At 45.6% G+C, this 15794-nt stretch overlaps 4 protein-coding genes across 4 annotated transcripts; 3 read left to right on the top strand and 1 right to left on the bottom strand.

The window, feature by feature from the left end:
* Positions 1–4178: 4178 nt before the first annotated feature.
* Positions 4179–7926, top strand: HO173_009046 (uncharacterized protein; the record flags this gene model as incomplete). The annotated part of the gene is made up of 2 exons (XM_037310941.1): positions 4179–5650; positions 7917–7926. The coding sequence occupies 2 exons, from the start codon at positions 4179–4181 to the stop codon at positions 7924–7926; spliced, it is 1482 nt and encodes a 493-aa protein (XP_037162257.1).
* A 351-nt stretch (positions 7927–8277) lies between these two features.
* HO173_009045 (uncharacterized protein) lies at positions 8278–9525 on the bottom strand (the record flags this gene model as incomplete). Its single annotated transcript, XM_037310940.1, has 2 exons — positions 8278–9078; positions 9136–9525. 2 exons carry the CDS (start codon positions 9523–9525, stop codon positions 8278–8280), a joined length of 1191 nt encoding a protein of 396 aa, XP_037162256.1.
* Positions 9526–10377: 852 nt separating this feature from the next.
* Positions 10378–10773, top strand: HO173_009044 (uncharacterized protein; the record flags this gene model as incomplete). The annotated part of the gene is made up of 1 exon (XM_037310939.1): positions 10378–10773. One exon carries the CDS (start codon positions 10378–10380, stop codon positions 10771–10773), a length of 396 nt encoding a protein of 131 aa, XP_037162255.1.
* Positions 10774–14796: 4023 nt separating this feature from the next.
* HO173_009043 (uncharacterized protein) lies at positions 14797–15737 on the top strand (the record flags this gene model as incomplete). The annotated part of the gene is made up of 2 exons (XM_037310938.1): positions 14797–14802; positions 14862–15737. 2 exons carry the CDS (start codon positions 14797–14799, stop codon positions 15735–15737), a joined length of 882 nt encoding a protein of 293 aa, XP_037162254.1.
* Positions 15738–15794: the final 57 nt, after the last annotated feature.

Raw genomic sequence — 15794 nt, 5'->3', positions numbered from 1 at the left:
ATTATTTGATAATTAAAAAATAAGAATTTAAGATAAGCTTATTTATAATAATAATTATTTTCTTATCGATATCTTTAAAATTATCTATATTATAGCGAGACTTAAAGAGAAAATTAATTAATATATATCTATTAGATAACGATATCGCTTATACTCTATAGTCGATAATCTTCTAAATTATTTAAGTAATATATATAAGATACTCTTATTTATTCTTAAGGAAATTTATTAATATACTTATAATAAAATAAGTTAAGAAAGTTAATTATTTCTTAAATTCTATAATAATCTTATTAAGTATATTAAATATAATTTTAGAAATAATAGTTTTAATAATCTTAGAAATAATAGTCTAATAAATAATATATAAAAGAAATCGAAATTTTATTTCTATAACTTAATTCGTCTAATAATAAGAAATTAAACTGCGTCTTAGTTAAAGAAATATATTATAAAAATATAGCTTAAATATTAATAATCTATTAAGAAATTTATTAAAAAGAAGGCTAAAAGATTCGCGAAGTAATACGTAAAAGTAAAGATCGAGGCTAATGCGAAGAAGGGTAAATACTCGATTATAACTCGCCTTACTTTTAATATATAGAATTTAAGTCTTATTAAGATAGAGAATCTTATAAATAAAAACTAGGCTTATATATAAAAGTATAATAAATACTTCGAATTCGATATAGATTTCGACGAAGTATACGAGCTTAGTTATTAGGGCTTTCTATAAACGTAGAGATAATACGCTTAAAATCAATATACGATTCGATAATACTTCGGATATCGTAATTTTAAATGAATTAAAATTATTCGATATCTTTAGAATAGCCTTATTTTTTATATTCGTAAAATCGATTTCTTAGACCTATATTACTTAATAACTATCTTATATTAAATTTACTAGACGAGCTTCTCTTATTATCATATATATAAAGATCTTTTAAAGTTATAATATATTATTTATAGATCTTATTATCTCTATCGATAATAGTCTTATTAATATTAATTATTTAATATCTTATAAAGAAACTTATTTAATATTAGATTAGAGTTTTTAGCGTCTACGACTTAATTCGATTCGAGAGCCCTCGATTAATTATATCGCATTATCTTATTAATATCCTTTACGCTAAAATATTAACTCGAGAGTTATTATAGATTATTAAAATAGTTATAATTATTACTTATCTATTCTTTTATCGATTTTAATTAAATTAGACTTTCTATACTCGCTATATCTCTAGCTAGCGATAAGTTTAATACGGGAATTTATATAAAGCCTAATACTACTACTATCGTCGCTAAAAATAAATATTATATTAAAAATTTCGAATATTAAAAGTTCTTTATTTTTATAAATTTTCAGCGAGTATAATATATATATATATAATAAAATTATTTAATTCTTTCGAAGGTCTATAATAAATAAGCTAGACGAGAGAAGAATTTAAAGAATCTTATTAATACGTAGATAAGATATAGCTATATCTTTAGAATCTCAATTCTCTTTAATTAAGAACTATACGAATTATAGATATTTAAAGATATAAGATAAGTAATAAATCTATATCTTCGATTTATTAGCTATAAAGACTATAGCTATTTAAGAGAGAGAGATAATATTACGAGCGTATTCTTAATATACTTTTTAACTCTATAACTAGCGAGCCTTAACGAAGATATCCTCTATTATATTATATCTTCTTTTCATCTATATAGTTCGATAGTCTTCTTATTCTATTCTATCTTATTTATATTAATATTATATCTATACTAGTTCTAATAATAATAAGATTTAATATACTTTATATTTCTTATATATCTTAAAAGCATTATTTCTATTTCTACTAATCTCTCGTCTAAAATCTCGATTTTAAATATTCTTATAATATATAAGATACGCTTAAATAGTCTTTAAATTTTATTAATTATAATTATCTCGTAATATCTTTAATAGTATAGAGATAGAGAGAGAATTTAGTCTTACTCGATAGATATTATTAGAGAATAGATATTATTAATTCTTTAGCAGTTATAAATAATAAGAAAGTAAAAGATTCTCATATAGATTATAATAGCGACGAAGATTTTAAGCTTCGATATCATTATAGAGTATTAATAAGAATCGCGAGAACTTTAAATAGAGATATATAAATTAATATTATCTCGAAGTATTTTCTAGATAATAGTAGTTTATATAAGATTAAATATAATACGTAAAGTAAGAAATAGATTACTTAAAAGATAATTAATAGCTATTCGATATTTAATTATTATTAATTAATACTCTAAAAGTAGTAGAATACGCTAAAGAAGATTATTACGTTTTTTAAGAAATATCTATCTCTTACTAGTTTTTATAACTTTTTTTTACTACTTTAAGACTTAATTTAATTCGTTTTTATTAAAAGTAGATAGAGTAGTAATTTAAGATATATTAGACTATTAATAGTAGAGTTATTTAATAATTAAAATAAGAAAGCTATTAAATATAAGAGAAGAATCTCGATTAAATTTATTATCTCGACGTCGAAGTTTATCGAATAGTCTACGAGTAAAGATTTATAAATTAAATTTATAATTTTTTTTTAATTAAAGCTATTACGAGCGTATTTTATATCTTTCTTAATATATTATTTAGCTTTATAATCTATTAGAGTCTAGCGTATCTTAATAGAGATATCTATTATTATTTAATATCTTCTATTTATATAGTTATTTAATATCTAATTATCTTATTTAATATATCTATATTAATTCTAATAAGAGTTATCGAGTAAATAGATAAGTAAACTTTAATAAGCGAACTTTAATAAGCGATATTTAAATTCTTTACGCTTTAATAAATATAAGATTATATTTAAAAAAAAAATTATTTAAAAGCTTATATTTTATTCTATAATTTAAAAAAAATCTTAAAATTTTAATAGAAAATGAAAATATTATTTTAAAATTAAATAATCTATATCTAATTAAGACTATTCGATTATCGAGCGAACTTTAATAAGCGATATTTAAATTTCTTATACTTTAATAGTTATAAGATTAAATTTAACTATTCTTTTTTTATTTAAAAGCTCTAATTTCGCTCTATAATTAAAAAAAAATCTTAAAAATTTAATAGAAATAAAAAAAGTTATTCTATATATTAATAATATATATCTATTTTTTAATAAGAGAGACGTAAAAGGGTGAGATTTTAATAGTTATAGATATTAATTTATTTATCCGCGATAACTTAGCCGATCTAATCAAAAAGTGTAGAGAATCTAAATTTATAATTGGCTGCACATACAAATTCAAGGTTTTCAAGCTCAGCCCTACCTTATTCTGTTATCTATACTGATATCCGCTAGCTGACCGCCAGTGGACTACGCCCTCACAGAGAGGTTTTAGAGAATCTCCCTGAGAATCAAATAGTCAAAAACCAGTACTCGTCAAGATTGATTTAGTGATAAATTATATAGAAAGGGGTGAGTACCTTAGTCTTCACACGATGTTAACAAGCTTTCCACTACTAGAAAGCCCGTGCCCCAGCATATATTTCGATTTGTCAAAGACGTCGAAGAAAAGAGCGTGCGCAACGCGATGACTGTAACGGGATCCATTAGTGACCGTAGAGCTGTTACCCTAACCAGAAGGATGGAGGCTACTGGAATGATGGACAGTAAGAGGTACTCATATACTGTACCTGGGGCATCGTTCCCCATACATAACAGCTCAGGGCCCTTTGTCAAGGACTCAAGGGGTAGTGGGTACGTGCACTGATAAGCTACCTGAACTAGGCTGTGCGCTGGCTAAGTGGATTTGTTGTCTTCGGACGCCCAGACCGAGGTAATGTTTGGCGCCAGGCCTTGACAAGCCCAAGGTGGCAACCGATAGCTCTGCGTTTCCTATATATCATCAGTATTCGCTTGGTATATGCAAATTAATGCTCGCTCCATGTTTTGGTCGTCAGCTTCTAAGATTCAAAGTTCAATAGAACTTCAATAAGAAAGGTCGCAATGAGCGCGATCTAGAGAGTTAAACAACAACATACAAGTAAGTGTTGATAACCTACAAACCTCCCACAGAAGCACATCAGCAACAATGAACAGTCATCACAAGCATTGAGTATATATATACAGCGCACACCAAAGGATAGGTCCACTGGATCAGAAGAAGAGGTAACCATGGGCTCCACGGATAAAGCGGGCAACGACCTCTTCGACATCATCATAGTCGGCGCCGGTATCTCTGGCATCAATGCCGCCTATCGAATCCAGACCGAGCTACCATCAGCCAGCTACACCATTCTCGAAGCGCGCGGCGGCATGGGAGGCACATGGGATCTCTTCCGGTATCCAGGCTTCCGCTCCGACTCCGACCTCTACACCTTCGGCTTTGCGTGGCGGCCATGGGCAGAGCCAAAAGTCATCGCGGACGGCGATTCCATTCGCAAGTACATCCACGAGTCCGCTGCATTGTACGGTATCGATCAGAAGGTGAAATTTCACCGCAAGCTGGTCTCGGCCAACTGGTCCTCGGACCAACAAACCTGGGCTTTACTTGTCGATGAAGAGGGTCGAAAAACACACTTTTACGCACGCTTCGTCATCCTTAGTACCGGATACTACGACTATGACGAAGCGTTGAGCAGCCATATCCCCGGTATCGAGGCTTTCACCGGGACTGTCGTCCATCCCCAGTTCTGGCCCGAAGATCTCGACTACAAGGACAAGAAAATCATCGTCGTCGGCAGTGGCTCAACGGCCATAACTCTGATCCCCTCGCTCGCAGAAACAGCTTCCCATGTCATTATGCTGCAACGGAGCCCCAGCTATATCCTCGCGCGGCCAGCGATCGATCCCTTCGGGCACTGGGCCCAAAAGCTCTTCCCAGACTGGATAGCTTACCGCATCACACGGCTAAAATTCTTAATCCTAGGCTTCCTCTTCATCAAATTCTGCACATTCTACCCCCTCGCGGCCCGGAACCTAATCAAAAAGGCCACCCTGAAAGAGCTACCGGACAACATACCACACGACCCTCATTTCTCACCGCGCTACAACCCGTGGGAGCAGCGCCTGTGTCTCTGCCCCGACGGCGACTTCTTCCGCGCCATGCGCGCCGGCAACGCCTCCGTCGTCACCGACACCATCACCACCGTGACGGAAACAGGCATTCGGCTAGCCTCAGGCCAGACGCTTGACGCCGACATCATAGTCACAGCGACGGGGCTGAAGCTGAAAGTTGCAGGCGGAGCACGTATCTCCGTGGACAACGTTCCCGTTACCATTGGCGAAAAGCTCCTCTGGAAAGGCGTGATGCTGCAGGACGTGCCGAACGTGGCGACCGTGATTGGGTACACGAATGCATCGTGGACGCTCGGCGCTGACGCGACGGCACTGCTGGTGACCAGGCTGCTGAAGTCTATGAAGGCCAAAGGGGTGACTTCAGCAGTGCCGCGACGGGAGCATAGCGAAGGCATGAAGTCTGTGCCGGCCCTGAATCTCTCGTCGACATACGTGGTGAGGGGAGCAAAGGAGCTGCCGAGGACGGGAGATAAGGCGCCGTGGATGCCGAGGAGCACGTATTTTTCGGATCTGTGGGGTGCGAAGTTCGGAAACATTACGGATGGGTTGCAGTTTGAGAAAGTCTCCACGTAACAGCCGTCCGTGTCGTTTTCCACAGTCTTAATCATGGATCTCCAAATATACAAGCCTGCATAATGTGCGTCAAATAGAACAACTCACACACGGCTGAAATGCATCCTATAGACAAGGTGCCGCGTTGGGTTGCAAAGCACATTGCCTCCCTAGGTTCAGCTACCCCAGTGCCATCGAAAGAGCAAGAGATTGTGAAGGGGGAGGATCTCAAAACCCCCATCAACCCCAACATACTTCTAGTCCTAGCACAATCCCGCCCTCGACCAAACACACAAACCAGCAAGTCCATTGACCATCAACCCGGTAAAAGCAATCCTCACACGACAACTCCCCATCTCGCCACCCCGACCCATAACTACATTGACCGCACAGAAATTAGCTCGGAAAGGGGCCCCCCGTCGCTGAGAGCAACACACACACACAGTCTATCTACCTTATCTAGATGAATGAGGAGCATCTTAACCAACCCGGAAGAATCAGACCAAGACCTTCTTCGCCCAAGTCGATTCGGGTAGAAGTATGTAGGTGAAGTACTAGTACAGAAGCGACGAGGGATGACCCTCGATTTAGATGCGACGGAGCAACGTGACGACGATGGACCCGCTGAGTGCTTCACCTACGTATGTAAGATTATATCCTAAACGACGAACCCATCTTGTACTTCCATGTATTAGTACACATGTCGAAACAGCCATTCCGCCGGGGATGGAAAGGGATAGAAAGCCAGCACGGCGCTCTCACACTGCTTCCTTCCTCTTCTCCTCCTCCTCCTCCTCTACTCAAAACCGCCATCATCATCGTCATCATCAACAACAACAACAATCCCACCCCCCTCCCCACCACCACCACGACGCCTACAATCGTCCCCCCAGCACTGAACATCCTCTCTCCCCCTTGCCCCCTCCTCCTCCCCTCCCCTCCTCCCCCACCAACAACAGTAACAACAGTAGCCACTCACTCGCCCCCTTCACCCCCTTCCCCCCCCTCAAAGCACCCCAACCCCAACCCTCATCCTCCTCACGGCGGCCCACCACGCCTTCATGTATCGTACGGACCAGAAGCCAGACCGAGCCCATCGACGTATGCGGTTTCGCTCCTCCTCCTCCTCCTCCTCCTTCTTCTTCTTCTTCTCCTTCTCCTTCTTCTCTCTTCTTCTCCTCTTCTTCTTCTTCTTCTTCTTCTCCTCCTTCTTCTTCTCCAACCCACTCTATTTCCCCCTCCCCCCATCCACCCAAACGTGTAAAAACTCCACCCCATCCCCCTCCCCATCCCCCTACCCATCCCCCCATCCCCATCCCCATCCCCCTCCCCATCCCCCAACCCATCCCCCATCCCCATCCACCCTCCCCATCCCCCCATCCCCCCACCCCCATCCCTCCATCCATCCCCCCATCCCCTCATCCATCCACATCCCCCATCCCCCAACCCATCCCCCCATCTCCCCCCCCCCCATCCCCCTCCCCCCCCTACCCATCCCCCTACCCATCCCCCCTCCCCATCCCCCCTTCCTCCACCCATCCCCCCTACCCATCCCCCATCCCCCCTCCCCATCCCCATCCCCATCCCCCTCCCCATCCCCCTACCCATTCCCCCAACATCCCCCACCATCCCCCCTACCCCTCCCCGACAACCCATCCCCCACCAACCCCCCATCCCCCTACCCATCCCCCCCCCCCCCCCCCCCATCCCCATCCCCCCCCATCCCCCATCCCTTCTCCCATAAACAAAAAAGCGCCACAATTCGAGCCGGGACCACGGTATCCGATCCCAAAACATATAGACCGACTCTTTCCTTGATCGACACAAAAGATAGAGAGGGGGTATGGAATGGAGTGACGGCCACGATGACGATGACGATGAGCAGCCTTCGAAATGCAGCCCGCTGGGTGTGGACTTGCCTCCTCGAGGTTTTTATTACTTCCATCCACCGGATCCCCCCCTTTTTTTTTTTTCTTCTTCTTTTTTTTCTTCTTTTCTTCTTCTTTCTTCTCTTTCTTCGCTTTCTTCTTTCTTCTTCTTCTTCTTCTTCTCTTCTTCTTTTCTTCTTTTCTTCTTTTCTTCTCTTCTTCTTCTTCTTCTTCTTCTCTTCTTTTCTTCTTCTCTTCTTCTCTTCTTCTCTTCTTTCTCTTCTTCTCCTTCTCTTCTTCTCTTCTCTTCTTCTCTTCTTCTCTTCTTCTTTTCTTCTCTTCCTCTTCTTTTCTTCTTCTTCTTTTTTTTCTTCTTTTCTGTGGTAAGACACGGTTCATGGATCCGAACCCAAAGTGCGAGATAGAAAGCCCGTGTTCAACAAACCGTACAGTTCTTCTACTGCTTTCGATGTGGGGTGGGGGGAGTTGGGGAGGCGAGGTGAATGGGGCGGTGCAAGGGATGGAAGTGGGTGGGTGAGTGAGGGAGGGAGGGAGGTTGAATGGTAACGGGTCGCGTGTGTATTGGCCATATGCGGAGCGCTGTTGTTGCAAAGGAGAGGACGCGATCAACATGGGACTGTGAGCACAGCCAATGCGTTCAGGTTTCATCAAATATTTACATGATTGTGTGCTGTACAAATGGACCAAAGCCGTGCAACTATAGCAAAGTACCAGGGTATCGGGAAAATTCAGCATTGACGACCCAATCAGACGCCTTACGTATCGAAGTTGATTCTTTCCAAGATTGCGCGGCCGTTCGTGGTACCACCATTGCCGGATCCGTTGACAGTAGCTCCGTTGGCCGTACCGTTCGTGGCAGCGCCGTTGGTAGCAACACGATTCGTGGCGGCGCCATTGGCACCCACATCATGCCCACTTGCAACCCCATTCCCGTTTATCAACTTCTCCCCATCCTCCTCTCTGAGGAAGTCCATCCCACTGGCGGGTCTCTCCAGCCTATTCCCGCTCTTACTTCTCGGCCCTCCCGCCCAACTCATGGGTCTTCGATTACTCAATCGCCTGGTGATACCATCACCTATACCGGCAGCGCTCCACCTCTTCCTCCGTGGCGCTGGCGTGTCGTCCAGTCCCAGCTGTTGTCTTACAATGGGGATCTCCGCATGGTCTCTCGTACTCCGCATGCGACGGCACCAGGTCACCTTCCCGTTTTGAAAGAAGAATTCTCCACCCACTTGTCGGAAATCGCCGCCGGAAAGCATGTTTCTGCCCGACTTCAGCTCTTGAATGAAGCTCCTCACAGCCATGGACAGGATAGAGCGCTGCATGTATTCGGGCGTCTTGCCCAGAGTCAGGGTGCTCGTCATACGGAGGAGATGATATAATTTCCGTGTAGGGTCGGCGTAGATGGGAAAGGGGCATCCGGTTTCTTGAATGTACATGGGTATGAGGTGCGGTTGGCCGCAGCCGATGACGACAATTTGGGTGGGAGGGGAGAGGGAGGAGAGGGACTCGGGGGTAATGGAGGATGCGAAGGTACGGAGGTACTCCTGGCAATTCTGTGGATGTTTGTCAGCGTCTTTCACGGCCAGGAAGGGGTTAATCGGGTTCCATACCCCACAGAAGAAATGCCGTATAAATATTATCAGAACCCGGCGCGGTCCATTCTCATTGTCGGCATACAAGCTCTTGAACGTACACTTCTTCCCATCCTTGTCTAGCACAGGCAGGTCCGCGATTTTCTCGAGATCTTCTTTTGTAGGGGGATTGTTGTTGACTTTGATGTTCCCCTTGAAGTCAGCGGAAGGGTCTTTCCCCGGCATGGTATTGAGAGAAGAGCCAGGATTTTTGCCGATGGTGTCAATCCAGAGGACGAGGGGGACGAGAGTGAGGGTGAGTAGTATGGCGATGATGGTGGGGTTGGAGAGTAACAAAGAGAAGAAAGAGACAAAAGAATGGAAGGTTGAAGGCCATGGCGGAGCAGATGCTGAAACGAACGACTCCATAATACTTTACGGTAGTGTGATCGTGGCGGCTGACATGAATAGATTTAAAAGTGCAGCATCAGGAGATTGTTGGAGACTAATTGATGTAGGCGAAGACGATCGAAGCTGTTTTGACTTAGGCACCCCCGGACAGATTGTTAAGGTCAAGTAATCTTACCGTCTCATTACTCGTATGGTTGGTAATTGGTAGCCCGTGGTTGGGAAGGAAAATAGAAAGGAAAAGGAAAGACAGACCAATGCCAAGTTTGATGGACCAGGGAAAATAAGGATGAGCAGGGGATGGAACAGGCATGATCAGGGATACGATCATCAGCCGATTAGATCCAAGTCTACCTTATTTCTTCCATTTCTTCCCTTTAGTCTGCCTGCTCTTTCCTTAATGGTCAGATTCCAAGACAAGAATGACGCCAAGCGCTCTGATTGCGCCGCCCCGTGTTGATCATTTACTTCTTGCGGATGAAGTGTGGCTTCTTGCCTGGTTTCCACTAGAGCCCATTCAGACGAACTCCATGTCTAAGGTACTTTGACTTTCCCCTAATCTCCTTCCCTCGGGGCGCTGCCCTGCATGAATCACATAACAAGGGTAAGGTACGTTAAGCGGCGCATAATACTTTTGATCAACGTCCGTCAACGTGGGATGTAAGCACATGTCTATGTACGGTAATGTAGGTACATATTTATTCTACTCCCAACGGCTATCCTGACCCACAATCTGGCAATCTCGGGGAACGAGTGGGCCTGCAAAGGAGATTGGAACGCATATGATGGAAAATCCGATCGCCATCTCTCCTGACTGATCGCGTCAAGATTCGGTTAGCCCCGAGGCAAAGAGAGCGTGCACACTACACAGCAATGCAGAGTTGCAGACGCACCTCAACCCTGCAAGATCCTTCCAAATACTCTACTTATCTACGAGACGACCACGCGCATCGGAAATCTGCTGGGCGTGGCTATGCCAGCTTTTTCGCGCAATGTCCCGGTTTCGAGGAGAGTGGGACCACAAACAAGGTAGAGACGGGATTTGCATTCACAATCCGACGATCTATCAAACGCATGATGAAGAAAGGAAAGTCAGTGCTGCACATGCTGCAAATCCCAAATGGACCGGCAACTGCATACACGTTGCCGTGTCTTGCGGACCCGCTCGGGGCATCACTTGATTCGACGGGGCAAGACCCGGAACGGCGCAGAACAATCGCCATCCCTCCACGGACAACCACCACTGAGCTGCAACATTATCTGACATGATGCCGTAGAGACAGTTGCGCTTTCCACCTCGCCTCCATGACGGCAATTCATTTCCTCCCGACTTGCAATTTTTCGCATGCATGAGCATCTCTGCGGCTGGCGTATCAGCCTTGCAGCTTTCTCCGAAGCCTCGCGTCGCTCATCAAGACCCGGAGTCTCTCGAGTAGTGCCATGACTGCTCGGAGTACCCAAGCGCATGCAGGAGCATCTAGCCTTGTCGTCGTGTTGTATCTGGTCTTGTCAACTGAATTCCATTAATCAACCACCATGTTTCCGAGTCAGCCTTCGGATGTCGGATCAATCGTAGTTGCCCAGCCCAACTTGGCTGGCAAAGGCTGTAGAGACGCTTCGAGCATCGTCATCATCTCCACGCGGGACCCGGCCGCCGGCAGAGCTTCCGCCGAACACGCTGCCATCGCCAGGACGTCCACCAGATTCCACGTAGCGCTTCAGACGATCCGATTGGTTAATACTGGCTTGCTTTGCATCATTGATGCTGAGGCCAGCCAGACTAACTCCTCCTTTGCCATCGACGGTACTAGCGGGACCATTGATGTCCGACTCACTAGCAGCAACAGACTCGCCAGCAATGCTCTCGGTCCCAGCTCGGCTCTTCGCACCGTTCATCCGACGTCCGTTCAGGGTAGGCCAAGTGTCCTGGAATCCAGAAAACATTGGTGGGTAAGTAGAAGGGACACCGACACCGCCGCCAACGGAAGATGAATGCACGGATGATACATCATCCGGAATGTAGCCGACGAGGGACCCAGCATCGTTGTACTCTTGACGAGGGCCATTGCGACCATTGGCCATGCCATTGCTCAAATCGGAAGCCCGCTGGTAAGACATCTGGTAGCGTTGGGGCCCGCGGTAGGATTGTTTGGGACGACTGAACTGCAGCAAAGAGATCTGCAGATTAGATAGCGGCCCTTCGACCAGGCAATTCTTCTCCTTGAAGTGCAAAAGAAGATAATGCCACAATGGATGCTTCGACAAGACCTTGGGGTTGCCCAAAATGACCAAACCATACTTGGCTCGAGTAAGCGCGACATTAAGACGGCGAGGATCACTCAAGAAGCCAATGCCTTGGTGATCGTTGGAGCGCACACAGGATAATACAATAAAGTCTTTCTCCCGGCCTTGGAAAGCGTCAACGGAGGCCACCTCGATCTCTTTGTAATTCTCCTTCTTGAACGTCCCATTAGTCTGCATGGAGCTAACAACATAGCTTCGCTGGCCTTCGTAAGGCGTGATGATACCGATATCACTGGGTTGAACACCAGCTTTGAAGAAGCGAGTGATGATCTTTTCGACATTGGATGCTTCAGTGCGATTGAGATATGATGTTCCAGAGGCTGAAATCTCCTCATTACCGAGATTCGACCAGAACACCATCGGAGAGTCCATTACTGGCCAAGGGAAGTCTACATCGCGACGTAGGCGCTGCTGCATCGTTACGCCGTTCTGCAGTGAACCCTCGTAGAACATGTTTGACGGGAACTCTGATAGGCATGGATGCATACGGTACTGTACGTTCAACCGAATAGGAGCACATCCAAGAATGACAAGACGTTCGAATAACGACTGGTTTAGACCTGCCTTTGCCGCTTTCTTGTTCATGATAACAGGGCCCAATTGCTGGTGGTCACCGACAAGAACGACTTGCTTGCAGCCGAGCACCAATGGAATCATGCACTCAGGCTCTGCGGATTGAGTCGATTCGTCGATCAGAACAGTGCGGAACTTGAAGCGAGCAAGACGTGGATCGCCAGCTCCGACGCAAGTACAGCAAATGACGTCCGCATTGGTCAAGATCTCACGCTCGGCACTTCGAGTCAGCTGCTTGAACTTCTTCTCGTCTTGACTCGACAGTTCACCAAGCTCGCTCTTGAGTTGGTTGAGCTTAACCAATTCGGTATTGCTATCATTCATGCGAACCTGCTCATGAAGAGAGAGGAAGCCGACCGGGGACTCGACATCTTCGCGAGACTTGGCCGTGACACGAACGGTCTTCAATCCCGTCTTATGGATTCGTTCACACAGCTGGTCGACGGCCACGTTAGACGGAGCACAGACAAGAACTTGTCCACCATTGATCTTGGCAAGATGATAGATGATGGTGGCCGAGGTGACGGTCTTTCCGGTACCCGGAGGGCCTTGAATCAAGCTTAGAGGCTTCTGAAGGACACTCTTGACGGCATTGATCTGACTGCCGTTAAGCTCTGGCAGTCCAGGTACGCTGTATTTCTTGGGCATCTGGGTTTTCATCGGTGCTGCCGCAACTTCGTGGCCCAAGAGTCGATGGAATATGTATCCTGATACACTCATCTCGTCAACAGCGAACGTCTTCATAGCAAGCTGCATTCTGTCAAAAGAAGTAGCTTTCCACACATAGTCTGCGCTGAAATTGTGAGTGCATTCAGTCGGGACAGACTTGTGGTCGCCCTTTGCACGAAGCTCGATGGTGACCTCGTCTGACTGATTGTTGGGGATCTTGATCACATAGCCAACCCCTTCCCATGGCGGACGGAGCTCTCCAGTGTACTTGATGCGCATTTCATCTCCAACAGCCAGCTTGACGTCTCCGAGCTCGAGCTTCGGCAACACAAAGCTAGCAAGGTGTTTGTTGTTCAGGCCAAAGTCCCAGCGAACGACCAATCCATCTTGCGATTGTGACTCTTTCAGCTTCCGGTCGTAGTCTGCTTCGATCTTTACCAGGGGCCCAAAGACGTTCTGATATTGGTAGGCATCGTCATAGTGTAGCAGCACTGGTGCTGGCTCGTCGTCTACACCTGCGCCTTTCTCTAAGTCTGCAATTGTGGCAGAAGCGTTGTCCTTCCACATCTCTTCCAACTTGGCAATCATTTGGGGACTTAGGTGGCGTGCGCGCAGTTGCTCTTGGTCCGAAGGTGAAGATACCAGCCATGCCAGGAATGATCGGTCCTCGATCAAGGGTTGCCAACGTGATACGTCCCAGTTCATGTCTTTCGAGGACGGCATAGATGCACAAGGCTGACGGCAGAGAAGCACCACCACTGTGTCGGACTTGGCTGGTATGAAGCCGAGCAAGAACACATTCTTAGTACCGCAGTTGTAGCATTCGAGTACAGTATCTCCCAAAGATGAACTAGGGTGAAGCTGTACCTCCTTGTGGCGAGCGCGGACTAGATGATTGATAATGTGGGAGGAAGAGGTATTGCCGCGAGCGCTGCAAAACCACTTGCTGCAAGCCAGGCATCGAACGACGGAACTTGGATTGTGTATACCGCAGTATCTGGACAAGGAATCAAATATTAGTAGCTGCGTTGAGGCCCGTTTAGGCTTATGATAAGCTTACGCGCAAGCATGTGGTGGTAATTCTTTCTCCTCCTCAGCTCTTATGCCTGGCTTGCCGTTGATACCATCCACTGGCATGCTGACCATGCTCTCCGTGTCATCATCGTCGAATGCCTCTGTACCCTCATCTTCATCATCATGTCGACGTCTCCTAGGTCCCCCAGTCAAATTGCCCCTCCCATATTCGCGATCTAAGATGCTCTCGTCGGGGTCGATGGTGGAGAGATCGTCTCCAGCGTTTATTGTAGATGCTGAATCTGATATGAGATGATTTCCCAGGTGTGTGAAAGCTCCCTCCATAGCGCCTTAGGATGTTGTGTAAGGCGAGATAGTACCTGGCAGGTCAAGAAGCTTCAATGAGCCAGCCCTTGCGACTAATCACAGCGGCTTTCGGCAACTTGTCGTATGCGAGAAGCTCTTGGTAAGACTGAAAGAATAATTCATCTGACTCCGCCACCACAAAGGAAAGGGAGAGGCTCCTGCAAGGGAACTAGAATAGAATGTGAGAAGTGTTGGTGGGTGGGAAGGGAGGGATTTGATCGGCGAAAAGAAGGCCGCTTTTCGGGCTGGGTCTTGGCAGGTGCGGCCCCCCCACTAAAATTCTTCTTCGCTGCAGGTACGGCCAGTGTAAAAGAAAATATCATTCACAGGAGCAAAGAGCTCGCTCCTTGCTCTACAAGTTTCAAGATGATTGTTCGTGCCCCGACTCTCTATAGTTGTAAGGTTACTCTTTGCTAATCTCGCTCTACCAGAGAAGACAAGCCCGGCAGAGGAGAGATTATCTCCACCGCCGCGCCCTCACTCTCCGCGAAGCAGAGACTGCTGAGAAGCGTGCAAAGCTCAAAGCCTCTCTGGCGACTGGAAAGCCTCTGGACCCTGCCATTGCCAACGATAAGACTTTACGTGAAGACTACAAGTTTGACGAAAGCGCCGAAGCCCACAATGACATCGATGATGAATACGCCCATCTGTCTGGCATCACAGATCCCCGACCCCTGGTCACAACCTCACGCTCACCCTCCACTCGACTATCTGCCTTTGCTAAAGAGATTCGGCTTCTACTTCCTACCTCCATTCGTCTCAACAGAGGTACCCTCATTCTGCCCAATCTCGTCTCTAGCGCCAATGCCTCTTCCTTGACGGACCTACTTCTTCTCCACGAACACCGCGGCGTGCCCACAGCCCTGACAATTTCTCATCTGCCTCACGGCCCCACGGCGTCTTTTTCGCTACATAACGTCTTCCTGCGTCACGACCTCCCCAACGCTTCAAAGGGCACAGTCAGCGAATCCTACCCGCACCTCATCTTCGAAAATTTCAATAGTCCTCTTGGTAAACGAGTGGCGCAGATACTGAAGCACCTTTTCCCGCCCCGAGATGCTGCAACTACCAATCAGAAGGTGGGCAACCGAGTGGTGACATTCAAAAACATCGAGGACAGTATAGAAGTAAGACATCACGTCTTCGTGCGGACAGGATATCAAAGTGTCGAATTGGCGGAGGTGGGCCCTCGAATGACGATGCGACTGTTTGAGATTAGGGGAGGGACATTGGAGAGCAAGAGCGGGGACACGGAATGGCACATGAATCAGTATACAAGGACGAGTAGAAAGAAAGATTACTTATGAGACGTTGCATCACGACGGCGTTATGCCACTGAAAGGATGTGACCTGCTAAAGGAGGA

Source organism: Letharia columbiana, assembly GCF_014066305.1.
Source record: "Letharia columbiana isolate WasteWater2 chromosome Unknown Sc0000036_s0, whole genome shotgun sequence".
NCBI classification, from domain to species: domain Eukaryota; kingdom Fungi; phylum Ascomycota; class Lecanoromycetes; order Lecanorales; family Parmeliaceae; genus Letharia; species Letharia columbiana.
This window is presented reverse-complemented; position numbering and strand designations above follow the sequence as displayed.